At 39.1% G+C, this 27,575-nt stretch overlaps 1 protein-coding gene across 1 annotated transcript in view; it reads left to right on the plus strand.

Annotated features, from left to right (window-relative positions):
* Window positions 1-810: 810 nt before the first annotated feature.
* Window positions 811-27,575, plus strand: part of CAP2 (cyclase associated actin cytoskeleton regulatory protein 2) — a 141,086-nt gene continuing 114,321 nt past the window's right edge. The window contains exons 1-2 of the mRNA XM_045847188.1: window positions 811-1,094; window positions 22,072-22,193. Coding sequence (XP_045703144.1) covers window positions 22,073-22,193 — 121 coding nt within the window. The 5' untranslated portion in view covers window positions 811-1,094; window position 22,072. The remainder of the gene's footprint in view (window positions 1,095-22,071; window positions 22,194-27,575) is intronic.

The following is a 27,575-nucleotide window of genomic DNA, read 5'->3' on the forward strand; positions in this document are numbered from 1 at the left end:
AAGAGCAATGTGAAATAGAAGTGACTTTCATTTAAGTTGTGACCTATGGGGTCAGAATAAGCTCTTGTAACGCATAGAAATAAATTAGACCCAATTTTATCATCAACACAGATTGCTGGCTTTTTAGATACTCATCTCTGCGTTTGTTTGGATATTTTGTTTTAAAAAGTATCAATTACATCCCCCCCCCTTTTCTCTTATCAGTAATTATTTTCCTGGCATTCATTCAACAAAGAACTTCAAGTCCCCTTTTGCAAATTCAAATAAACTGATGAAAATTGAAAATCAATGTTTTTCTTCTAGTTGTTCAAACAAAAAAGTAAAAAGCCTCACAATTTTGTAATTATAATCAATGTATAACGGAGCAATGGCCACAAATTCACACTTGAAAAGTAGATTGGTTTGGGGTACATTTGTTTTAAAATAATCAGGCACATTTTTTTCCTTTAAAGATGCTGTATGTAAAATACATTTTAAGAATACATTTAAAATGTCTTAAGGTATGAGTGCATGTGAACTTGATGCCCAGCTAAAGCTACACCTTCACTCCCTCTCCTATCAGTGTCTTTATCCACCTACTGGGGTTGCAGGATAGGCTGCTCTGCCTCCTGCTTCCCAAGAGCCCATCATTTCTCTGCACAAGTCTTTTGAGGTCCAATCTGCCTGTGGCTTGTTCAGCCAGGAGCTTCCTGGATCTTTCCAGACTTTGCAATGCTGCTTGGTGCGATGACTTCATTGCTTTCACAGCCTGGCGCTTGGCAGGCTCTCTCTCCCTTCCTCTTGTTTCCCCATCTCCCTCTCTTTTCTCCCACGGCCCATCTGCCCCTCCTTTCCTCCATCCTCCTCTCCTCTCTGTTCCCCTTTATTTCCACTCCCCACCCGCGTAGCTTTGCTCTCCCTCTCTCTCCCCCTTGGCTTGTCTGTATTTGGAGCTCCCGGAAGCCGCTGGCGACTCTCCCCAGAAGCAGCGTGACTGACACCGACTCCCATCCAGGGGGAGGGGGAGGAGGGGAGGAGGACTAGCGGGAGGAGGTTTCGAGTGGCGGAACACGGATTTGCATCGCCGAGGACAAGACCCCAGGGCACCCAAGCAGGTAATCTCGGAGCGCCTGGGCCCGGTGACAGCGAGGAGGGCCCTGGGTGCAGGTGTGGGGGGCTCCCATGGCCGGGGCTCGGAAGTTGCGCTGAATGGGTGGGATGCCGAGAGGCCGGGAAGCGGCGTGGGAGGAAAAAGGCGGTGCGGGCGCCGGTGGGGGCAGGACGCCCCGAACCTGGGGCGGGGACGCTGGCGGGAGCCTGGGAAGGATGCCTGAGGGCCCTGCGCTCGGGAGGCCGCCCCAGCGCAGCAAAGCTCCTGCCGCCCCCCGCGGAGCCCCCTGCCCTAGGCACCTGGGGCCACTCAGAAGACTAGTGCGGACCGGGAGGAGGCTGGCAACTGAGCTGGTGGCCTCGCGCGCTAGGCTTGTCAAACTTTGCGGGTGTCTGCCCTCGGAGCTCTGAGCCTAGCGCGGGGAATGCGTGGGGGAGGGTTGGAGGCTGTCATTGGTCTGGGTCTGACCACAGCCACCTTGTATCAGAGAGTGCTGGGGAAAAACCGGACCTGGCTTCTCTGCAGAACCTAACTTGAGGCAATGAGTAACTAAAAAAAAAAAAAAGCAAAGGCAACTGAGGCATTGAGGGACAGCTTGAAAAAGGCACCTCACGGCTGGGTCTCTGGCCGCTTTGGGTAGAGGGTTGTTCATGGAAGCAGCGCCGCTGTCATCACTTTTAGGGCTGATGATCACATTCGGATGGCCTTTTCTTTATTCTCATCACAAATAGGCTGCAAGTTTTAGCGATACTTGAATTGATGCGTTTTTTTTCCAATGTGTAAATATGGGTAACTGCATTTAAGATACTGAGCTCGGATCGGATCCAAACGTCCAAGGCGGAGATGAACACTTAAGAGAAAAAAACAAGAACCCGTGGTTCTAGAGCCATGGGAAAGCAGAAGCCTGTGGGACTCATGCACCTTAGTTTACCGGAATTGTTTGCAGAGTACTATTTCTTTACTGCGAGTAAAGATTTCTTTTAATTTAAAGAACATGTCTTCAAATTGTGGGGTAAAATATCTAAACCCATTCAATCTAAGGTTACAACAGTGGGGTGATCTTTACTGTAGTAATCTTTGAGGAAATTGTTTTTATAGTTACTAGAGTCTGATTAGACTGCAAGCCTCTTGAGGACAAGGATGGGTTTTGGTAGTTCTTATAACACCGAACAGTATTTGACTCAGGGCATGTAATGAGCAGACATAAAAGTTTGTTAAAATAATTAACTCAACAGCTTGAGTGTGGCTGGATCATGACTTCTGGAAATGGAATTGCATAATTTGCAAGAAAAGACTAATCCATGAAACCCCAAATCTAAAAATCCTTAATATAATTAGAGTCCAGGTGTAATATAAATATTTATTAAAAGAAAAAGAAATTGACTATGAAGAATCATGAAGGTGACTATTGAGCTGGCCTTGGCTAGTAGGAAATAGTTTTTTGCTGCTCATTGTTGAATGAGAAGTCAATTTGTCGATGTACAAAGTTTGGCAAACTTTTTGAGCAAAGGCTAGATAGTAGGCTTTGCTGGCCATGTGGTCCCTTTAGTATAACTTCTCAGCTATACCATTATAGCTTGAAAGCAGCCATAGGCAATACACAGCTGCGTTTCATTTTATTTATGGATCCTGAAATTTGAAGTTCATATAATTCTCTCCAGTAGTGAAATCTTCTTCTTTCTTCCCCAGGCATTTAAAAACGTAAAAATCATTCATGGCTTTGGAGAGGAGGGAGGAAAACAAAGCCTGGAAGGGAGGGTAGAGCCTTGTACTATTGGTGGTAGTTTGCTACCCCCATTTACCATGTGACAGAGTTTGAAGAGGACACTTTTGAAAGGATTAATGAGCCAGATTCTCCTAGGGCCTAAGTCATACCTAGGAATTGAGTTAAAGGTCTTCAAAAGTAGCATTAATTTATTTGGGGCATTACAGTGTTTTGTGGTGTCTTAAATATTATCTAACAGATATCTTTATGCATAAGGTTTTGTCTTTAATTCATTAATTATGTACTATTTAAACATAAAAGTAAGGTTCTAAGTTATATAAGCTATAAACATTACATTCAAATGACCTTTTGTGACCCTTGTCACACAACTCTAAAAACTAGGGCTTAAGAGCTAAATATTTATAAAAAGATAACACAAAATGGAAGAAAATATTCTAAAATCATATATCTAATACGGGACTGTTATCTAAAATATATAAAGAGCTCTTATAAGTCAATAATAAAAAGATAAATAACCCAATATAAAAATGGTCCAAGGACGTGAATGGACATTTCTCCAAAGAAATGACCAGTAAGCACATGAAAAGATGCTCAGCATCCTTATTCATCAGCAAAGTGCAAATCAAAACCACAGTAAAGTGTTGGTGAGGATGTGGAGGAACTGGAACCTTTGTGCACTGCTGCTGGGAATATCAAATGGTGCCACTGCTGTGGAAAACAGTTTGACAGCTCCTTAAAAGTTAGACAGAGTTACCATATAATAAAGCAATTTCTTTCCAAGTACATATATACAAGAGAAATGGAAGCATATGTCCACACAAAATCTTATATACAAATGTTTATACCAGCACCATTCCTAATAGCCAAAAGGTGGAAACAACCCAAATGTGCATCAACTGATAAGTGGATAAATAAAATGTGGTATATCCATACAATTGGATATTATTTGGCCATAAATCAGGTACTAATACATAATATATACATGAAACTCAAAAATGTTATTCAAAGTGAAAGAACCTAGTCACCAAAAAACATATATTGTATACTTCTGTTCACATGAAAGCATTTTGAACAGGGAAATCTATACAAACAGAACATCAGTTAGTCATTGCCTAGCGCTGGAAGTTGGGGTAAGGGAGGGTGCTAGTTAAAGGGTACAGAGTTTCTTTTTGAGCTGATGAAAATGGTCTGAAATTGACTGTGGTGATGATTGCACATATCATTAAATTATATGCTTCAAATGGATAAATTGTGTCATATGTGAGTTAAATCTCAATAAGTCTGTTCAAATAAACAGAAGCCTGGGGCGGGGGAAGAACTAGATTGTTACCTATGCTGTTGCATGTTTCTTTGTGGGCTTCTCCTAAGCCATTCCCCATGCCCCTTATTGTAAAACAGTTGTATGGCATATGTACGTACTCCTGAATAATATGTTGTGTAGGTCTGCTTATTTTTGATTCCTAAAAAGGGCATATATTATATTCTCACTTTCAAAAATTCAATGTTATATTTTTAAGAATTATCCATATTGTTGCATGTAGCTATGTCATATTTATTGTCAAATATTCCACACTTTATTTACCCATTCTCTTATTAAAGGGCTTTTGGGTTGGACCCCATGTTTTTCTATTACAAAGAATGTGATTTGAAAACTTTTTTTGTGTGTCTTGACACACATGTGCAAGAGTTCTTCTATGTGAATGTGAATGTGCCATGCATTTTAATGAACAAAAGGGAAGGTTGATTCTTCTGACTTGTAGATCAGTGGTATCTACCCAGCTTATTCACTCCTCCAAACTAAGAAAAAGTAGCTACAGCTGACAGCCTGATTTCTCATCCTACTTAAATTCTAATTGCAATATCTATACACTCATGTCCTAAGAAGCATAGGGAAATACTAATCTAAAACTTTAAAACTGAATTTCACAGCAGGACCCCTTAACCCAATCACTGTGAGCATCTTCATCTCCTTAAATTGCCTGGGTTTAGGATGAAAAGGAGGATAACTTTGTCAAGTCAAAAGCACATTACTTTAAGCAAGGTACGTAAGTGGTTACTAAACTTCACTAACATTGTCCTTGTATGGTATCCTGCTGGGTACTCCAATGTTTCTGACATGATTAGTTAGGTTATTCTGGTAACATGCCAGTTGGAAATCTGGCATTTTAGCCTTGGACACTTTCTAGGTCTGCTGTGATTCAGGCTATGAGCTTTTGCAGTTTTTTTTTTTTTCCAGGATATTTCCACTTTACTTAGGAAGGGGGAAATCACCCTAAGGTCAGAACAGGCCATTGTCGGATATTTTTTTAGAATTTTATTTTCTATTGTGATAACAAAATTTACCATTTTCACCATTTTAAATTATATGATTCAGTGGCATTGACTGCATTCACAAACCTGTGAAATTATCAACACCATCCTCTCCAGAATTTTTCATCATCCTTAACTGAAATTCTGTACCCATGAAACAATGAATCCCCATTCTCCCCTCCCCTCAGCCCCTGGTAACCATCGTTCTACTTTCTGTCTCTATGAGTTTGCCTATTCTAGGTACCTCATGTAAGTGGAATCATACAGTATTTGCCTTTTTGTTATGTGAGCTTTTATATCCAGGGTAATTCCATCTCGTTTTGTTTTTCTGTTTAGTAAACCCCTTTTTCACTAAAAGATAACATGGCATCTTGAAGTGAAAAAATGCAATAGGATTGTATCCTTTTCAATATACAGCCTTATATAGAAAGGGACAAACATAAGAAGTTGTCTAAAACCAGAAGAACTTTCAATTATTATGGATGGCACCTTCATCTGCCCTATTCAGTTAATGAGGCATTTAATAATCCTGGTTTCTCATTAACCAATTAGCCAAGTGGAGAAGGTGCAGCAGTCCTTAATTCTTAAAATTTTACACCTATACAATGAATGGATGAATTAGATAACCTTGAGGTTCCTGTTAGCCTCAGTTCTCAGTACTTAAGGGCCATTCTACAATATAAGTCTGTTTTTTGCTTTGATAGAAAGGGGTAATAAAGAAGAGCAGGAGGGCCCTGGGCGACTGAAAGTAGAAGTGAGATGGTCTGAATGGCAGTGTTGAAGAGGAGCATGGTTCCTGGAGAAGCTAGATGCTGGAGATACCAAAGGCGGGCCTTGTAGTATGTAGACTACATTGGTTGTCTTGTGTCTATACTTGTACCCAGTGGAGGGAGAAAATAACCTTTATTACTTTGCATCTGTCCACATTGAAATCCAGAGAAACTCTGGGATCCCTTTATTATTCATTCCCCCATGTTGAATGGCTGATATGTGCCCAGCACAGTGAGAAATCACAGGGGATGCAAAGATGAGTATCAGTGAAGGATCTGACCTAAGACAGATCAGAAGATGAACTAAGCTATGAACACAGATCCGAAAGGATCTGCTTAGGTGGTTGTCATCATTATGTCCAGCTTTGTTTCTATTTAGTTTTATTCACAGAAGAATGGGTGGATTCTTATGAGATCAATTGATTGTTTTACTCTAAGGCAACAAGAAGCAGTCCAATTGCACCAGAATTGTATTTTCCAGAACTACCTATAATGGGCTTCTCAGTGGTGAATGCACATTTCAGTCTGATTATAGTCTGATATGTACTTGGGGTGTACAATTTATGGAATCTGAGTTTAGAAGCCTGTGTATTGCCCAGATTGTGTAGGTAAGAGACTAGTGTGACATAAGAGTGGTCTTTTCATCTAAGGAATACTGTATGGTACTTCCGCTCACCTCTCTTAAGTGGCAGGAGGCTCAGATATTTGGCCCAGTTAGTAGGTTGATGGAAAAGTCCATCTAATTCGTTGCTAAGCATTAGATTAAACACAGACAGTCTTTTTCCCCCGGCACCATCTTCTGGCATACTAGAAACTGTGGTTAGATATTTTCAGGGGTACAATGTAGATTCACAAGTATTTGGACAAAATTCTTAAAAGTTTGAATTTTGATCTTTCCTCCATACCCACTTCTTCTGCACGTCTTAGTACTCTCATGGTACCCTCCGGCTGTTCAAGGTTCCCTAGGCGGGCCGCCTCCACAGCCCTTCTTCCATCCCGCTTCCTAACAGCCTCTCCCTTCATTGGGCCTCCTCTTCCCTCAGTGTCTCTTCTGAATGGAAAGTGAACAATACTTAATTTAAGTTCTCCAATAATTGAAAACTTTAAAAAGAGGTCGTTAATGGAAATGAGTCTAGGTGGTATAGAAAAAGGGGTGACACTCGTTTTTCTGCTTCCTACTTTAGGCTAGCAATTTTTATACTGTGTGCATTAACTACATGCAGAGACTTCCAAAGATACGTGCACATAGTGTCTCCCACCTTCTTTTCTATGACTACCTTACATAAGAAAGGCCTATCTTGTTAGTCCACTTCACAAAAAGGCCTATCTCTAACTCATTTTATTAAATTGCATTGTCCAAGGATGTGAAAATCTAAGGAATGGAGAGGGCAAAAAAAGGGGGACATTTGAAAAATCTCAGTTTTAGGGATGAGAATGTCAATGATTCTAATTCCTAGACTTTGCAAAATCATATGTTTTCTAAATAAAAAAGGAAATCTAATGAAATTATAAACTGATGTTAAAGGAGAAATTTAGAAGAGATGAAATATAACAAATGAACATTTTTAAATATTAAAAAAATGAGAGAACCAGAAAATTCTACAAGGAAAGGGGACCATTGATAGAGATGCTGAAATTAATTTACCTAATAGATTCAACACTGGCTTCTTCTTAGTTTGAGAGGCAAGTCAATTGAACTTCCACATGATAAAATTTATTTGCATCCCATAGAACATAATTTCTTGCTGCACTGTAAGTTTTCTACAATTGTGTGTACAGAGCTGTGAATTGCCTAAACAAAGACCGTCATGAGTGGCTGAGAATACCCAGATGGATGAAGAGACAAGGTACTCACTAAATTTTAGTCTTCCCCAAGTTTTTCTTTCACTGATGAGTAAAATAATTTTGATATTTCATCACCATGATGTTCATTATATGACTCAGAAGGAATTCAGAATTGAATAACATTTCTATTGTAAATCTCATCCATTCCTATCTCTTCATTTATGTGAATAGTTTCTCAGCAATTTCATTGGTAAAAACAAAAATTGAGAATCAAATTGGTTTTCAATCTTGACTCATTCTAGTAATATAAATACTCATCCACATAGGCATAAAATAATTGAAGAATAAAAGTGCTCAAAAGAGAGGGATTTCCAGTAAAAATTTAGCTTTTATTTACATTTAGTGTTTATTTGCTAACATTTGTAATATTTGTATTATTTTGATAAGTTGCATTCTAATAACAGTGGTAACAATCAGAAGAGCATTTTTGGTCATTGGATCAATTTAAGTGTATATACCTATTTTGATGTAGAAAAAAGTATGATAGGGTAATGAATAAAAGACATTAAGGCATAAATATATAAAGCTGGGATAAGCTTCTATAGGGAAATAAGAATGGAAATACAAGTTCAAGGAGAAATGTAATTATGCAAAATTTATGACTTGCAAAGAGCAGCCTGTTGTTGTATTCCTTTAAAATGAATGGTGAGGAATTTCAGTGGACACATTTCAGCGAGCGATAGAAGTTTTACCTTTATATGTCACTGTTTACAGAGTGCTGGAAGTTACATTCTTCACAACCGTTCACATTTTGGGGAAAGTTTTTATATGTCTAAAAGTGTGTAAAAGGATTTTACAAGATTCTTTTAGGTTATATACAAAAAATTAAAAATTTCTTTGTAGCTCATCCTGCCTCTGTTTTCTGACCCAAAGTCAATGGTCTATAATGTAGTAAATACTTTCTGCAAGTTTAGTGTTGGTGGATGAACTAGCTTCTTGCTGGACATAGTTCTAATGATTCCTTGTTCTGCTGGATTCAGGGGAGACATTTAGAAGTAAAGGTCTTGGTACTTGGGACACCTCTCAAAAGGAGATGATAGCCCATCACATTTTATTTATTTTTTTAGGCAGTTATATCTTCACTTCCCTCATCTTCTTCTCTCCTTCAGAGGCACTCACTGGAGGGTATCATGTGTGCATGCAGGTACGTGCTAAAGACCAGGTAGATAGCACTGCCATTGGATCTGTAAACATATAGCCTTTACCATGTTTGGGAAGTTTTGGGCAATTATTTCTTCAAATATGTTTTCTACCTAATGTTTTTGTCCTCACTTGGGATTCCAGTGACACTATAATGTTAGACTTTTTAATATTTTCCCACAGACTCTTTAGGCTCAGTTCATTTGTTGTTGTTCAACCTTTTTTCTTCTCTGTTCTTCAGAATAGACAGTATTTATGTCATCAAGTTCATTGATACTCCCTTTTTCATCTCTGTTCTACCATTGAGCTCATCCAGTGTGTTTTTTATTGTTATTGTATTGGGTTGGCCAAGAAGTCTGTATGATTTTTTTCTGTAAAATAAAAGACACATTTTTCATTTTCACCAATAACTTTATTGACTTGGATATTTTGAGTATGTCAGCTATCTCCTGCATGGTATAATGTTGGTTGCTCTCAATTAACATCTTGATTTGATTGCTATCAACTTCAACTGGTCTACCCAACCAGGGAGCATTGTCCAGCGAGAAATCTCCAGCAGGAAACTTCGCAAACCACTTTTAACATGTTCAATCAGTCATAGCACCTTCTCTATACACTGCACAAATCTTCTTTTGATTTCAGTTGCAATTTTATCTTTCTTGAAATAATAAAGCATAATATGCCAAAAATGTTATGCAGTTTCTTCCATCTTCAATATTAAAATGGCTACACAAAAATTCACCAACTTTGGTAAGTATTTTCATTGCATGCCAATATGACAGCTGTCACCATACAATCTAATAAAATTGTTTTGAATGACATTAAAGACAACAAAGTGCTACTAGAACCATCTTACAGGAAAAACCAAACAAACTTTTTGGCCAGCCTAATATTTTTCAGTTCTAAAATCTTCACTTGTTTCTTTTTTATAAGTTGTGTCTCTTCTAAGAACTTCTATCTTTCCATCCATTTCGAGAGTGTTTACCTTTATCTCCTGGAACATAGTTAAAATAGCTCTTATAAATTTGATCATTTCAATATCTGTGCCATTTTGGAGTTGTTGATTGTCTTTTTCTTTAAGAACTGAAAGCATTTCCACAGTCTCTTGCACATCAACCATTTTGGGGTTGTATTGTTGGCATTATGAGCATTGTGTCGAGACTCTGAATCTTTTTTAAGTGCTGAGTTTTTTGTCTTATCCAGTAGTTAACCCAGTTCTTACAGTCTGTAGGCAGTGGTTCCAACATCAGTTCATGTTTCAAAGCCTTTGCTGTGCTGTGTTGGGTCTCACGGCAGCACAATTCAGGGGTTAATCTGGGACTTGAGCAGTGGCTTATGTCACAGTGTAGTTCTGAAAGCCTTTGGATCTGTCTCACATCTGCACAGCCCAGAGGGGAGACTGGGGCCTACATTCTTTCATGCATACAAGAAGGGGATCCCCTTTTCCAGTTCTCTCCTCTTTGAGATTCCTCTCACAACCTCCCCACCCCTAAGAGCTTTTTTTCTAGGTCTTCCGGCCAGAAATATTAAATTTCTCTGGAAGTTTTAGTTGCTCATGATGCTGCAGTATAGACTAGAGTCACCCTCAAGGCAAAGCCATGAGAGAAAAGTGAGAGGGAAAAAAATAAATAACAGGGATTCTCCCACACTCTTTGAACCACAAAGGCCCCTTTCCACAATTCTTTGGCAGTGAGACCAGGTTTCTTTTGGAGGAACTTTTAGCTGCTTATGCCATACAACTCTGTGACTGTGATCACTTAAGGAAGAAACATTAGAAAAAAGAGAAAACCTGGTCTTTCCCTCATATTCTCCAATTTGCAGGGGAGTCTTTCCCAGGCTTCCTGGCCAAAAGAGGAGGTTTTCTGGGAGTTTTTCTTGCCTGCACCCCCTGCACAGTTCCGACCTTTGAGCCAGCTCTGGAGAGAAATGAAATAAACCCAGAAACGCACAGCCAAATGGGCTTTTTCGAGTTTTGTTTGCCCCCCTCAATTCACCCACTGTTGTTTATCTTTCAGAGTCAGAGAGTTGCTTTTTGTGTTTCCTTTTTAAATTTTTGTATTGAATTTCTTGGGGTGACATTGATTAATAAAATTATATACACTTTAGGTGTACAATCTATAATACATCATCTGTGTATTGTATTGTGCATTCATTGCCCCAAGTTGCTTTTTGCGTGCGTTTTGAACACATGCTGCAGTGGGGTTATCCCTTCCTGGCGTCACTGGGAGCTCCCTCCTCTTTTCCACAGCTTCCCTTATTCTCTTTCCCACTGGGGTTTTCCCACACCTCACCATTCTTTTCTTTCCGCTTTGCTCTTTATCTGTTTTCCCTTTCCTTTGGGCTCCCAGGTCTAAAGAGCAAAAAAAAGAACCCCTCTAGTCTTTTCGTGGCTCACAGCTCTATTTGAAAACTGATTTTGTTACAACTAATAAATTGAAGTCAAGTCTGAAAGTAGACCCAGAGGCTGGAGACACAGAAGAAGTGAAATGGGGTTGGAGGAGAGCACCTGGGCCAAATCCATCACCCGGCTATTTTAAATTGAGTGATCGCAGTCACACACTGAAAATGCCCACGCATAAATCTGGTCCAGCTCTTAAGGACTGATCCTTAGGGTTTTTCTTTTAAGAGAGTTGCTGAATCCATTATTCAAACATGTATAAATCTTACAATAAATTCCAGAATGTTGAGATTGGGAAGAATTTCAGCAAGCTTTATTGCCTTCATTATTCCAGAGAGATATGGCGTTCTTAACACTGAAATGACAGGGTTTAATAAAGTAAAATATTTCTAGTTATGCTGTGAGAATAACTGACCATATGAAATGCTTTCCCCTTTAGCTTTTGCTCACCAGTGTTTCTGTAGTTTATTTGATCTATGGCATGGTCTCAGAAGAGTGGTGTGTGAGATGTCATGGTCGTTGTGTTTGGGGACAGGAGAGGTGGTAACACATGCAATAATAGTTCACAGATTGAGCACTCACTGGGGACAGATCAGAATGGTGAGTGCTGTGGAGTGTTCAGAGATAAATTACAACACTCAGGCATCACTTTATGGTTCACAAAGTCTCCTTTAATCTGCTAAAGAACCCTGGGGCAGTTATTATTATTAGGTGGGTAATACTTATAATTCCATTCCACAAATCCCCTGAACTTTGAGTTCCTATTTGCAGGGGCCAACTATCATCTCAGTGTCACTGCAGACACTTGAAACTCACAGGTCCAAAACTGAGCTGCTTCTCTTCATTGGCCACCTCCGCTCCCTAGCTCTGTTTTAACTGGCACCACCCCACCACAGAGTGAGACATCCAAGACACCCTGCCTTCTCCATTTCCCTCCTGACCCCATTTAATCTGTTCTCAGATTTTCCCCGTTTTATAACCTCCAAAATCTTCAATCCACTCTCATCTTGGTAGTAATTACCTCGGTCCCTTTCCAGCTTTATCAGCCACTCTTTCTAACTACCCATCCCCTCTTTCTCCTTTCTTAGATATCTCCTGGCATATAGTGAATATTCAATAAATATTTTTATTTTCTGGCTGTATTGTTTTCCTATCTTTGCACAAACTGGCCATAAGTTCAGGAATGCTTTTACTTACCTTCCCTCTGAATAACACCTCCTCATCCTTTGAGATTTAGTTCAGTTCCTAATCAAACGTTAGTAGCCTCCCTACTTCTGAGGGCCCAGTTGACCACCCCACTTCTTGATCCTTCCATCCCAATACTGCTCCCATAGCATTCCTGTGCACTGTTCTATTATTTGACTTCTCAAAGTGTGGGGCCTCATACTGTGACATGTATTTAAAAATGCAGATTCCTGACTATACCCAGGACCACTGAATTAGTATTGCTGAGAGTGGGGCCCAGGAATCTGCATTTAGGAGTCCCGTCTTCCCCATTAATTCTGGTGCACGAGAGAGAGAAGCAGTGAGAACAGCTGCTCTACTCTGTCCCCCGTCTTGGCCCCTGTGACTAGTTCCAGGAGAGAGGAGTGTGGCCTCTCAGGGCAGTCTCTGGCTAAGCTTAGTTTACCACCTATCATTCTGCTGGGGGATGAAAGCATCAAGTTACTCAGATTTAGCAGGTTTCCAACTATACCTTTGCAAAAGGAGTGGTACTTATTTTTTTAATGCTTTGTTGAACTAAAATTTTGCATAGCATGACATTCATCCACTTTACATTCACAATTCAGTACTTACTACTACACCACAGCATTGTACAGCTGCCACCACAATCCTATTTTAAAATCATTTCCATCACTTCAAATAGAAGCCCTGTGCCCATTTACAACCACTCCCCATTTCTGTCTTCAGCCCTAGGTAACCTCTAATCTATTTTCTGTCCCTACAAATTTGCTTATTTCTAAATATTCATATAAATGGAATTCTGGAACACACAGTCTTCTGCCTCTGGTCCTTTCATGTAGCAGAGTGTTTTGGAGGTTCATCCACACTGTATCATGTATCACTACTTCATTCCTCTTTATTGGTATGTAATACTCTTTTGTATGGATATACCACCTTTTGTTTATCGATTCATTCACTGATGGAAACTTAGGTTGTTTCCTCTTCTTGGCTGTTATGAATGATGTTACTATGATCATTTGTATATAAGTTATTGTGTGTACACATATGTTTTTGTACCTCTTGACTAGATAACTACAAGTGGAATGGCTAGGTCATATGGCAAATGTATGCTTAACTTTTTAAGAAACTTCCAAAATGTTTTTCACAGCAGCTGTACCATTTTACATTCCCACCAGCAATATAGGAGGGTGTCAATTTCTCTTTAGCTGCACCAGCACTTGTTATTATCTATCATTTTGGTTGTAGCCATCCCATTGGGTTATTTGTATTTCACTAATGACTATTAATGTTGAGTATCTTTACATGTACTGTTGGCTTTTGCATATCTTCTTTGGGAAAATGTTTATACAGATATTTTGCCCATTTTTAAACTGAAGTGTCTGTCTTCCTATTACTGAGTTTAACAGTTCTTATATATTCTGGATACAAGGAAAACAATGCAGTTACTCTGTGGAGGGACAAACGATCGATGAGAAGCCTGCCCAGCGGGGTCCCCATGGCTTTTCTTCTCCCCAGTGGAACTCCTAGAAACACCTCTCTGACCTCTGTCTCCTCGGTGGCCCAAACAAGAGCAGAAGGACAATGTGGGGACTGGGATAGAAAGAGCTTCTCCAACAGTATTGGGGCCTTGAAAGGGTCATGGCGGCATTTGGGGAGGGAGTTCTTTTTCTGGCAGGAGTCTTTCGCTCACAGTTAGCTAAAGGAGTTGTCACTTCATGATAGTGGAGTGGAATAGGGGCCTATCCTGGTCCAACTCAGCCTTCAGAGTCCATTTTCTTATGGCTCTGTCCATACCCAGTCCCACCACCCCAAGTCAAGGCACAGAGCCAGCCTTCATGATATGTACTTAGATTTCCCCGAGGTCTCAGTTCCCAGTGGGCTCTTTCCTGCTGAAATTACCCGGTTCCCTGTGGCCTGGTGTCCTAGCTTACCAGCCTGTTCCCAATAGCTGAACTTTCCTCTCCTCAAGAAGATCGTGGTGCCTTGAGGACAGAGTCTGTGTCTCACCCACCTGTGTGGCCCCAGCAACCATCACAGAACAGCCCAAACACATTCATAAATGATTTCCTTAAGTCAGTGAATGAAGAAGGAATGAGTTTATGTTTTGGAAGTGAGAAATTGAGACTGAGACAGGTTAAGTAATCTGCCCAGTGATGTTGGCTGTCAATTAAGGGGCAGAGTCTCAAGTTAAGATTCTCTGAATCCAAAAAATGCTTTTTTCCACTATCTCATGTTGTAAGCCCTAGCCTCCTATATTCAGAGATTACAACCTTAAGGAGAAATATTTGTTACAAGACTGATCAGGGATGGTTCTAAGGAGTGGTACCACAAGAATCCAGAGGGCAAATGGAATTGGGCTGTTTGTGTCTATCATAGGGTTGTATTGTGTCTATATGTGGTTGTTCATTTTACCTTCTATGGTCTACTGTGGATTTGATAAAGATGCAAGGAAGTTACTACCTCAAGGAAAGTTACCTCAGATTTGTGGGACTTGCAGAGAAGCTGGAGTTTGGAAAATGGGTGCATCGGTACTAGGAAGGACCCTCGAGACAGTGGAAACAACAGAACCACAGCAAAGAGGAGAGAGTGGGCAGCATATAGGGGAGTGGGTGAGTTGTCTCTGTGACTGAACCTCAGGAGCATGGTGAAGTAGAGAAAGCTGGGGTGAGGTCCTTTTGAAAATCCATCCGAAGATTTGCTTTTTTCTCTGTAATGGGACATTACTAGAGGCTTTAGAGGAATCAGTTGGCTCATCAGGATCACAGATATGTTCTCTCCAGTTTTGTGAAAGATTTAAAGTGTTGTTTTCCTGTGTAACTGTCTGATCTCTTATAATCTGATTATAACATTTCAAAACTCAGCAACTCTTGGAACTTCTTCACAATAAAAAGAAAATAGAAATAGAAAAAAATAACTTTTTTTCCTCTGTTAGGTGAGAAGCTGGCTCCGAAAATGCTCTGTAGGAGAGCAAGCAAAAGATATGAAGGCGGGCACCTTGGCAACTCAAATGTATCTCTCAGTGAAACAACTCTTTGGCTTGACTGAGCAGGGTCTGTTCCAGCCCCCTCCCACTACAGCTGGGCAGGAAATGTATTTTAATCTCTCCTGATTTTCCAGATATGAGCATTGCACTTAGCAGATCGTGGGGACTAACTGAATGAATGAAACAAGCATATTCATTGAACCAGTCACTGAATGAGTGAATAAATATCATGGTTGGTTTTTCTATACATATTTTTCCTCTAGTTAGTAATAGTGAATTACCAGATCACTTCCCCCCAGTGATTGGTAGCTTCCTGAGAAAGGAAAGAAGGTAATTCATATAGTCATGGGAAAGAGAATTTAACAATCTAGTACAGTTTGGTTTGACAGTAGTTTAACAAACATTTTTTAATTTGGATGGAATGTTAGAGAAAGTCATCTATTGCCACTTCATTGTTCTCAGAGAGCTCACCTATAAGCCAGCTGTCCAGCCTCACCATGACAAAAGGTTTGAAAAGTCTTCAGTTTCCTAACTGTCACTGCAATTCTATTTCCTAGTTAATCTTCGGCTCTTGATCTTTAGAATCTGCTGGACCTAGGTCTCCCTTACAGAATCAGAAGAGACACTCTCACCACGATCATTTGTGCACCTTTGGCCTATTAAGAGAGCTTTAAACTAGCAATCCAGACTCCCAGAAGACTCAGCTATTTCATTAACATGAAAATATTATCAAAGTAGCATTCTGCCTTGTCTTTAAGAACTTGCTGTGAAGAATTTACAAAGTCCTTTAGATAATGTGTAGTTTTAATAATTTTGAAATCCTAAAAGTAAAGAGGAACTTTGGAAAAGCCTAAGGTTCACATTAGAGAAAGCAAGTGTGGAGGAAGCCACTGTGGTTTTAAATGAGAAAAACTAATCTAGTGTCTTCTTTTAAATGGAAATTTCTCCTGTGAAAATCTGGCTTTCCGCTTGATCTGAGATTATGCCAGGATGTGGGCAAGCGAGGGAAAGACAGGAGTGGTAGCCAATTAATTAGTCAATCAAAAGTATTTATAGAATTCTCCATGTACACAGCAGCATGCAGGCTCAGTGGGAGATACAAAGAGTATCAGCCCATGAAGAGCTTGGAGTAATCTCCCTGGGAGGCAAGGTGGGCCTGTGCTAGCAGAAAAGATAGCATAAGGTGGTATTTTAATTGGGCAAAATGTCTTATAGATACCAAGAATGTTATGCAGACCAACAGGCTATTATTTTGGGCTTATCACCATTTATTCTGGGCTATGGGATGCCAATTTTCAAAGCCACTATGAAAGCTGCTTTTTATAACTGCTTAGACTGAGTAGGCAGGACCTTAATAGACCTCTTACCACTAAGCATAAGATAGTTTGGGTGAAAAATATGAGAGATAAAGGAGTGTTATTTTCCAAAAATGATTCCACAGAGATTGTGCTTATGTCCTTCGCAGAGGACTATTTAAAAGAAAAGAAATCATTATAAAAATGTTTAGGAGAAAAATATGCGACTAAAAAAACTAGTAATTGCATAGCAAAATTTTCATCTTATAGTGTCCATCACATATAGATTTGAGAAAATCTCTTTCAAAGAAATGAAATATTGAAAATAAAGATAATGAGTGTACTGATCTAAAACTTTTGGGTAGTCATTTTCCTTGGCCAGATCTTCTAGATGATTGCTGAGCGTTTCAAATCCATGAGGAGTGGAGATAGTGGTATGTAGATATAACTATGCCTGCGGAAAACAAAATGAGATGGGATGTCTTCTAACAGTAGCCAGTGAGTTTATCACTGACCTTGTGCCAGACTTAGTGTGTATTCATACGCATACTCCTAGCAACCTTATGTACAGGCAACAACTAAAACAAAGCGAAATTAAGCTCTTTGCCCAATGTCTTCCAGTTGGTGACTCCAAAGCCTCTATACCATCCTACTCTAAGATGTCAGAAAAAAATTGAGATCTTATAAAATGTTTGAAAGTGTGAGAAGCTGCTGAGAAAAATAGAAATGTGCTCTCTCTCTTAGTGCTTTAAGCATAGTTGTGGTACCATTGGTATAACATTGGAGAGTAGACAGAGCATTGGACAGTGTTAGGAACCAAATATATGTACTTTGAGGATGGTTTCTATTAAAGGACCAATGAAACAAAAATAAATTTAATTATGATAGCTGTCTTTTCTCCTAGATTATGTTTTCACACACCTTATTATTCTCAGAGATACTTCTGCAAATGCTGCCTATATCCTTGTTGCAGTGGATGAAATTGGTGTGAGAGATGTTTTAATTGTTTAAATATTTAGAATGCTAACTTCTTTATCTGAAAAAAAAACCACCAAAATTTGGTTTATAAACTCACCCAGAGACATACAATATGCAATGCCCATTTTCCTACCTTTTCTATACCTCTTGAAAATCATTTATATTTGTTCAACAACAAAGCATATCATCATGAAAGTTCCAAACACTGGGGACAAAGGGAAGATCCCAGAAACTTCCTCCAGGGAGGAGAACACAGGTTACATCCCTAGGATGAAGAATCAGAATGGCTTGAACTTCTAAATAGCAATGTAGGGAGCTAGAAGACATTGAAGCAATGCCTTTAAAATTCTGAGGAAAATTTCCAGCCTGGAACTCTGTACTCACCCAAACCACCAATCAAGTGTGAGAGCAAAATAAAGATCCTTTCAGGCTTGCAAGATCTCAAAATATTTGACCTTTCATATACTATTTTTCACAAGACAATGCTCTTTCCAATTAAGGAAATATACTAAAAAAGAGGAGGATAGAGTCCAGAAAATAGGTAATACCACATAAGGGGGTGGGGGAGATAAATCCTTAGAATGATCATTTCTCTCTTCACCTTCATTGAAGGTGAAGGCAGACGCCAGTTTATAGACGTGTAGCAGTCATGCAATTGAAGTCTGCAGAAGAGGTACCTCTGAGAAGGAAGATCTAAGAATTTCACATGTGTTTGGTCCCATTGAAAGGGGTCTTACACAACTGGAGCAAGAGTTTGGAGATGATTAATTTTTAAGTGTATAGAAAACTGAGAAGCTGAAAAACATGGCTGTAGGAAAACGAGTTGTGCAAAATATGAAAAATAATCTTAGTACATGTGATGGTTCAGCAGTGAATAGTCATAATTGTGTTAACACTCATCATTGGTCACACAAAAATTGGGATATAACACTTTTGCGAAGATGGGCTGAAAGGAAATATACATGTTTGTGCTGGTAGGGACGGGGCAAGAAAAAGGTAAACCCTCTTTTTTTTGGTAAGAACTCAATGGATACTGCATAAAAGTGAAGAAAACAAATAAGACGTAGATCTATAAGCATATTGTTTAGAGACAAAGGGGCAGTTACTAAAGTAAACAGTTAAAATACTTGTAACTACTAACTCTCAAGACAAAGAATGGAAGGCAGCATTTAGGGGACTGTTGTGTCTTGTCATAATCCTTGAAAAACTGTCTACTCTTTACATCTGCTCATGTTTGTCTTTGATAAAAATAAAAATTAAAGTTTAAAGGAAAAGTGAGGGAGAAATTCAAATTAAAAAAATGACAAACAAGCATAAGTTATACATACCATTATAAAGAAAAGAGAAAACTTAAAAAATACAAAACAAAGAATTAAGATTAATCTCCAAGTATCATTTCCTAAAACATTAAAAAGAGAAAGTTGTGAAATTCCATGTTCCTCCACCTTTTTCTTTGCACCCACCCACACACTCTGATCAGATACTGGTGCTTACCCTCTGTAAGCTGTAGGTTGTAGGAGGCCTCAGCTCAGGGTTGGCTTCTACTTATTTAGAAAATCCGAGCAGTAGCATCTAACCCAGTGTCTTAATTCTCCAGCTGCACATCTGGCTTCTCTTTGCTTCTCATTTGATTCTTTGAACATCTTACATCCACCATCTTGCCATTATTCCCTCCTTCGCTGGCTTCCTAATCTAAACTCATCCATCTGTCCCCTGACCCTGGCTCATTCCTCATTTCTGAGTCTGATCTCACTGTCGGCATTTGCTTTGACTGCCCTATCTACTTCTTCAGCCTAATTCTTAATTCCTGGCTCCCACCTCCTCATCAAAACTAAGCTCAATCCATTTTGAAATACCAGTGTGAATGGAGCTGCCTGGGAAGAATTTGGAGCATTACAGCTCTGTCCATTCCTCATTCTTGAGAGCCAAGTTAGCACCTGAGGGCACATGTGGGGAGAAGTGTGTGTGCACACCTGTGTGTGTGTGTGCATGTGTGTGTATATTTTGGGAGAAGAGGGCACAGCTGTCTTGGACCCCGACATTTTCACTGGGAATACTAACTTGTATGTTTTTGGTGTCCTGGTGTATTCTTTATTTGTCCTTCTATTTCTCCTAGAAACTGTTTTAAAATTTTAAACCCAGAGGCATCTTTCCAGTTTTTGTTTTTGGTTTTTTGTTTTTGTTTTTTTTTTTGCATGAACTGTATTTTGACCTCTTAAGAGGCTGTGCAGCATAACTTCATTTTATGGTGATTTTACATGAAGTGACATCTGATTCCATTTTAGACTGCATTCCACACCACTCTGCCCAGCCCTGCAGTTTACAGGCTAACTCCTGTTGTCTCTCAACGTGTGAAGCACTATTAGATAGTGTGCGGTTAGGGCCTTGTCTGGGAGGCTGATTAAGCCACAGCCAGAGACAGCAGTCCTATGTGTGAAATGTAACAGGCCTTCCTAAAACAGCTCTGGAGCTGCTGGGGGGTGCTTGGTGCTTTTCTGTTGGGGTATAGGAAGCTTGCTAAGAAAACAAACACATTTTTTTCTACCATGGGCTTGGTCTATGGCAGTAACATTTGGCAAATTGAGTAACAGGGAACATAGATAACTGTGAACAGATGGGCAACTATTAAAAGATTTGAGGGACTTTTATCATTTCTCAAATGGCCTTCACCCACCTACAGGATACCTAGTTCGCTTACAAGCTTACGTAATGGATTCAATTAATTTTCTCCTTCCTTTTTTTTTTTCACTTGCGATGGAAGCAAAAACTCTGACGTTAAGAAGAAAAGAATAGATGAGAAACTTCTAATTTTGAATCCCTTTGGGATTAGTTGCTTATTTCAGACATGCAGAGAACACTGCCCCATATTTTGAAAGAGTAGCTGCTGGCATTTTTAGAGGAGGTGACTTTCCAAAATAGACAGCGAACCTTCCCCATCTGTATCTGATGACCATCTGACATTTGGATACAGAATTACAGAGCTAGCCAAGTGTTTTGATAAGTATAACCTGGTTTTTTAAAAAGACAGTGGCAAATCGTCATTTCATTTAAATTCAAAACTAACAGACTACAAAATACAAAAGAAAAGTGCATTACCTGGTTCCTGGCAGAAATAGAAAATAGTTACATGTCTTAGAGCAATAACATTTACCCACGCTGTGAGGCAGAGTTGTCTCTGATGCAGCGGCCTGCCAGTCCTCCGCAGCTCAGAATGATGTTCGGGAAGTGTTTAACAGTGAGAAGTAACAGACACCGCCATGAGGACTGTTTTACTCTCTCTGGGGCTGCAGCCTGATTTTGCCAAGAGCAAAATCACAGGTTGGTATGGTCAGAGTTATGGTACCTGTTATCTGGATCTCATGAATCTGGCCAAATGAGTTTGGGTTCCATTCCTCAGAGGTTGCCTTAATAACATTACATTCCAGGGCCAGTAATTTTCAGGTACTCATTTTGTATGCACTCAGTGTAGCTATCCTGTTGGGAAGCTGAAGTTGAATAGATACCCAGCTTCACTTTTACCCCCAATTCCTTATTCAGCTTCAAAGCCAGTTCATCTCAACCAAGAGTATTGTGTAACTAAAGATCACTGTCTCCAAAACACCATCCCACCTAAAACTGAATTTTGTTTAAAAGTAACCAACATCAAAGGGAAATAACCACCTTCAATGTTTTAAATGGAAATCTCCACCATTCAGAATAATTGCAACTTAAAATAATTTAGCAACAAGCACTGAAACAAGCTAATGGTAAGTAGAAGACAGTCTGCTGTGGAGGTGATGGCCTTTGTTGGCCCACTAAATGATGCACAGTTTCACAAACTCACAGTTCTTCTGTACTGGGCTATTGGTTTAGTCATTGAGTAAACAAGGGATATCCATGGGTTCAGTGTCCCCTAAAGAATTATATTTTAACACAAAGAATGATTGGAAATGGTTAAAATATGCTCCCACTATTTAGCAATAAAAGTTGACAATATTAATTGCAAAACATATATTTCTGGGCTTTTAAGTAAGTGCTAGGCATAGATTGTATCATAGCTCAAAGAAGTACCCAAGGAAACACTTGATAATGGTGTAAAGAGAGTGAATTTTTGTATCTTACATACAGGGCTTGTGAAAGTCATTGAATTGAATACAAATAAACTCAATAAAACTTGTGAGAGGTTTTGTTCTAAGTTTTACATTCTTTTGCATTTCACATATATTCCTGACATGTGAAAATACTCTCTAAGTAATTAAAGACCTTGTCAGTTATTTTTATTTCCCTCTTGTTGCTGTTAAGTGGGATGGTGTGAGCTTGTGAATCCTGCCTGTCGCTCACACGGCCTGCGTTTGCTCCTGTGTTCTTCTAGAATGGCAGAGCTGCAGGGCCTGGTGGAAAGACTGGAACAGGCCGTCAGCCGACTGGAGTTGCTGTCTGAGGTGTCACACCGACCTCCTGAGAACTGTGGGGAACTTAATGGTGTCAATGGAGGTAGGGCCCCAAACTCTTGCCATTACTGGTCTTTACGTGGGTTGCTTAGTTTTGTCCCCATCACTTAGTTCTTAAGTATTTCTAACTACTTACTTCAACTTCCCTATTCCTTCCTTTATGTGTGACCATGACATTAACCAGATGCAAGCAATCTCTGAAAAAGAGAAAGGAAAAAAATTTCACAAAAATTACCAGCATTCTGCCTGTTAAGAGCATAATCCATGTGCCAAATAGCATTACTCTTTCATTTTAGTGTTTATACTGCTGTTCCACACTCAACTACTAAATATATTATCTAACTATCAAAAAGAAACTAATGTTCTTAGTTAGAATGTAAACTGGAAGGATTTATTATTCTGTAGATTTCAATTTTAAAAAGAACAAATCATTAAATTTAAGAACTACAGTTTTAAAGGAAGCAAGCCTGGTGTGAATTCAATATGACTTTCTTGTTACATGATTACATCCCATTGTTTGGGATGTAATCTCAACCAAATATTCCCAACCAAATATTCTTTTAAATTACATGCTAGCTCTTCCAGCCAAGAGGGAGGCATAGGTAGAAACACTTCACTTCTTCACACAACCAAAAGAAGGATAACAACCAATTAAAAGCAAAAAACAACCAGAACTGCCAGAAAATCAAATTGCATGGAAGTCTGACAGCCAAGGAGTTAAAGAAGAAACTTTCATCCAGACTGGTAGGAGGGGTGGAGATGGGAAGCTAAGTGGGATAGGACACACAGCAAGGAGGTGGCTGGTGGATGGAATTTCCCACATTCATGTTCAGATGAGCACAAAGGAACAACTGGGGAGCAAGACAAACCGCACAACCAGGTTTCTAGTGTGGGGAAATAAAGCCTCAAAAACTCTGACTATAAACACCTGTGGGGGTTGTGGTGGTGGGAGAAACTCCCAGTCTCACAAGAGCATCCGTTGGAGAGGCTCATGGGATCCTAGAACATACACAAGCCCACCCACAGGAATCAGCACCTGAAAGGGCAAAATCTGCTTGTGGGAACTGAGGGAAGTGATGGAAAGTGGGGCTAGAGCTGAGAAAGCTAGCAAGCGGCATCATTCCCCTTCTGACCCCTCCCCCACGTATAGTACCACAAAGCAGTGAAGTGGGTTACCCCAGCCTGTCATTACCTAAGGCTCTGCCCCTTATAACTTAACAGGTATGCCAAGACAAAGAAATATGGCCCAAGTGAAAGAATATATCAAAACTCCAGAAAAAGACTAAGTGATGAAGAGATAGCCAATCTATCAAAGTTCAAAACATTGGCAATCCGGATGCTCACAGAAATGTCTGAGTTCAGTCGCAAAACAAAAAAAGAAATAAAGGCTATACAAAGTGAGTAAAGGAAAATACACAGGGAGCCAACAGTGAATGGAAAGAAACTGGGACTCAAATCAATGATTTGGAACAAAAGAAAGAAAGAAACATCCTGAAACAGAATGAAGAAATAAGAATTCAAAAAAAATTAGGAGAGGCTGAGGAACCTCTGGGACAACTTTAAATGTTCCAATATCTGAATCATAGGGGTGCCAGAAGGAGATAAGAAAGAGCAAGAAATTGAAAACCTATTTGAGCAAATAATGAAGGAAGACTTCCCCAATATGCAAAAGAAATAGACTTCCAGAAAGTCCAGGAAGCCCAAAATATCCTAAAGAGATTGGACCCAAGGAAGTATACACCAAAGCACATCATAATTACATTACCCAAGATTAAAGATAAGGAAAGAATCTTAAAAGCAGCAAGAGAAAAGGAGACAGTTACCTACAAAGGAGTTCCCATAAGACTAACAGCTGATTTCTTAAAAGAAACCTTATAGGCAAGAAAGGACTGGAAAGAAGTATTCAAAGTCATGAAAAGCAAGGACCTACATCCAAGATTACACTATCCAGTGAAGCTATCACTTAGAACTGAAGAGCAAATAAAGTGCTTCCCAGATAAGGTCAAGTTAAAGGAGCTCATCATCGCCAAACCCTTATTGTATGAAATGTTAAAGGGACTTATCTAAGAAAAAGAAGATGATCAGAACTATGAATGGTAAAATGACAGCAAACTCACAAGCATCAACAACTGAACCTAAAAAACAAACAAACAAAAAAAAACTAAGCAAACAACTGGAACAGGATCACAGAAATGGAGATCACATGGAGGATTATCAGTGGGGAAGGAGAGACGGAGAATGGGGGAAAACGATACAGGGAATGAGAAGCATGATTGGCTTGCACAAAATAGGAGGAGGTTAAGAATAGTATTGGAAATGGAGAAGCCAAAGAGCTTATATGTACGAACCTTGGACACGAACAAAAGGGAAGAGGGGAAAGCAGGAAGGGGGTGGTACAGGGCAGAAGGATAAAGAGGAGGAAAAATTGGGGCAACTGTAATAGCATAAGCTACAAAATATACTTTAAAAATGACATGCTAAAACCACACTTTAAAAAAATTTTAAAAACTATGTGAGCAAACAAAAAGTTAACTGTTTCTTTAGCATGATACCATGTATGGCAAACTCTCTAAGTTATCTACAGTGATTTTTTCAATTTCTTCTTCCTTAAGGTTGCAGATTTTGCAAATAAAAATACAGGACATCCAGTGAAATTTTAATTTCCGATAAGCTGCTTTTTTGGCGGGGGGGAGATATAAATATGTTCCAAATACTGCACAGGATGTACTGCATGGTACACACTTATTCTAAAGATTTATTCATTGTTTATTTGAAATTCAAGTTTAACTGGGCTATCTGTATTTAATTTAGCAACTCTGTTCTTGTCTCACATAAGCTTCCTCCTTATCAGACGCATTTTGAATCCTGTCAGGCTTTGGGGGGCTGAGAAAAGCCTTGTGGAAGAAGGGGTTTCAAACAAAGCTTTCACCAGGCCAGATCCACATTGGTGCTCCTAGAATTTCAGGCGTACTTGGAGCTCTGCCTTGTATTACATGCCCTGGGACAGAAATTACTGCGTGAGCACAAATGCACAGGCTGGTTTTTTCCCCTGAACATAATGAAAATTCAAATGCTCTGAATGAATTGAAAAGGGTGTTATTTAAAGGAAGTCTGCCAGGGGCCTGTATGTTTCCGCATCAACTGAGACACATCTATGATTTCATGTTAAGCCTCTTTTTGTTAACTATACAGTAAATCTTATTTGTAAGAAAATATTTTTATGTTCTCTTCAGTAACCGTCTCCTTATTACTTTGGCATCTGGTGAACAAAAGGCATTTCTCTAAGGTTGCCAACCTTAACTATAAAGCCATGAATACATAAAATGAAGCTAAAATGTAACTCCCAAGAGATCGTGTAGTATAGTTGAGTAAAGAAAAAAAACCCTCCATAATTTGAACTTCATTTACTCAAAGAGCTACTAGACTGCATTTTTCTTTATTAAAAAATATTCTGAGAAAATTAATAGGCTAAGCAAAATTAGAAGATATGTAATTAGATTATGTAAGTATTTAAGCAAATATTTTCTTATATAGCAAATCATTCCAAACCAGTTACTAAAGTCTGGTCTTTTAAAACAACTTAGCCAGCAATTTATTATCCTACTTGAAATAATGTAGGGTAATTAGTAAGTAGGATAATTAATAAAATGACTGAATGATATCCATCTTTAAGACATTTTCCTTATCCTAAACATCACTTCCATTTCTTCTTAATTAGTAAACTTTGGTAATTTTCTAAATTCCGTTTTGAAAAAATTCTTAAGGACAACATCTCACCTTAAATATAAATATGGTCATTACAATGATGCTATAACTAAAGTTAAAAAGTTATTACTTTTTATTTAAAAGAAACTTTTAGGAGGAATCCAGTCATTACAAATCCATCTATGCACAGATCAAAGAACTGCCTTCCTATGATACTGGTGTTATGATATGTTTTATTTTTCCCCTGACAATCAGGTAAATTTGGCTCAACAGTGGAAGAAATATTTTTGCATGCCTGCCAAGTGACATGCACCATAGTAAGTGCAAGGAAGTCCAAGATGAATTATACACAGTCCTAATCCTCTAGAATCTTTGGCCTCCATGCATTGCTATGCAGGACCACACATGCTTTGATTGAGGGATGCTCAAAGGATGCGGGCTGGGGAGAAAGAGGTCATTAGAGGCTGCCTGGTGGAGGTGTGAGCAGAGCTGAGTGATGAAGGACAATAAAAAAATATTCCCTTTTATCATTGTACCATCTCCCCTCAGAGGCCTCCATCACATTTCTGAAACTTCCTACTATTTTAATATTCAGCAGACACCTACCTCTCAGGCCTCTCCCACAGCAATGAATAGTTTCATCTGTTTCTAAATGGATCCATAAGGAATCTTTGGACGTGCACTGCTTTTATGGTCTAGAAGCTGGTACACACTATATTTTGATCTTTACAATAGCTCAGCTTCGTCAGCCTGCTTAGAAGTTAGACTGGAGGCAGAGAGGTAGTGAACAACTACCCTCACCCTTGGGGCCTGTGGAAATGGACAACTGGGAAAAGGGAAAGGAATGAAACCTTTATCTTATAGATCTATGAGCTTGGATATTTGTGTCCAATATGAGAAAGGGAATCCCAGCTTTTGTTTGGGATTTTGGTAGTCTCTAGTGCTGAGTTTCTCAATATTACTTTTCTCAATATTAAGGATGTTCAGGACTTAGAAAACTTTTCCTGTGAATTAAAACTTAGGGAGAAAAATTCAGAGCACAGCAGGTTGAGCTGTAGTCATTTCAACTTTTACAATAATTTGACAGACCAAAACTCAGCAGTCATTTCATGCCCTCCATTGCAGCCTCTCCTCCCTCTGGAAGTGAAGAAGGGACCAAATGTGTGACATCAGCCTTCCTTTCTTACTTGTCCAGAGTTCGTATTACCTTTTAATTGTCCACAGTAGGATTGGTAACTGTTTGCAAAGTTGTTGCAGCACCTGGTCTGGCCAGTATAAAAAAAAGGACCCTGGCTGTGGATTAATAAGGCTTGTTCCTATTTTTAGATCTGCCTCTTATGTGGTATTTGGCTATGGTCAAGTCACATGCTCTGTTTGCATCTCCATTTCCTCATCAGTAAAACTGATGCTACCATAGTTTGCTGTGTATAATGCACACCCACATTTTTGGCAAAAACTTTCAGGAAAAAATCTTTCATTTTAATTTTTTAAGTCAATTTTTAATTTAATTATATTTTGAAACAAAACTGGTTATTGTATTTTAGGGTATTATTTTACATATTGATATCATTATTGCTTTCCAGAGTTATACACTTTTAACATATAAGCATAAGTAAAAGAATTTAAAAACATTTATGTAGATATAGAATTAGTGCTACCCATGTATAATATGCATCCTTATTTTTCCCTAAAAAATTTTGGCAAAAAAGTGCACATTATA

The sequence above is a fragment of the Phyllostomus hastatus genome, unplaced genomic scaffold (assembly GCF_019186645.2).
Source record: "Phyllostomus hastatus isolate PE091 unplaced genomic scaffold, TTU_PhHast_1.1 phas_contig_524, whole genome shotgun sequence".
Classification (NCBI taxonomy): domain Eukaryota; kingdom Metazoa; phylum Chordata; class Mammalia; order Chiroptera; family Phyllostomidae; genus Phyllostomus; species Phyllostomus hastatus.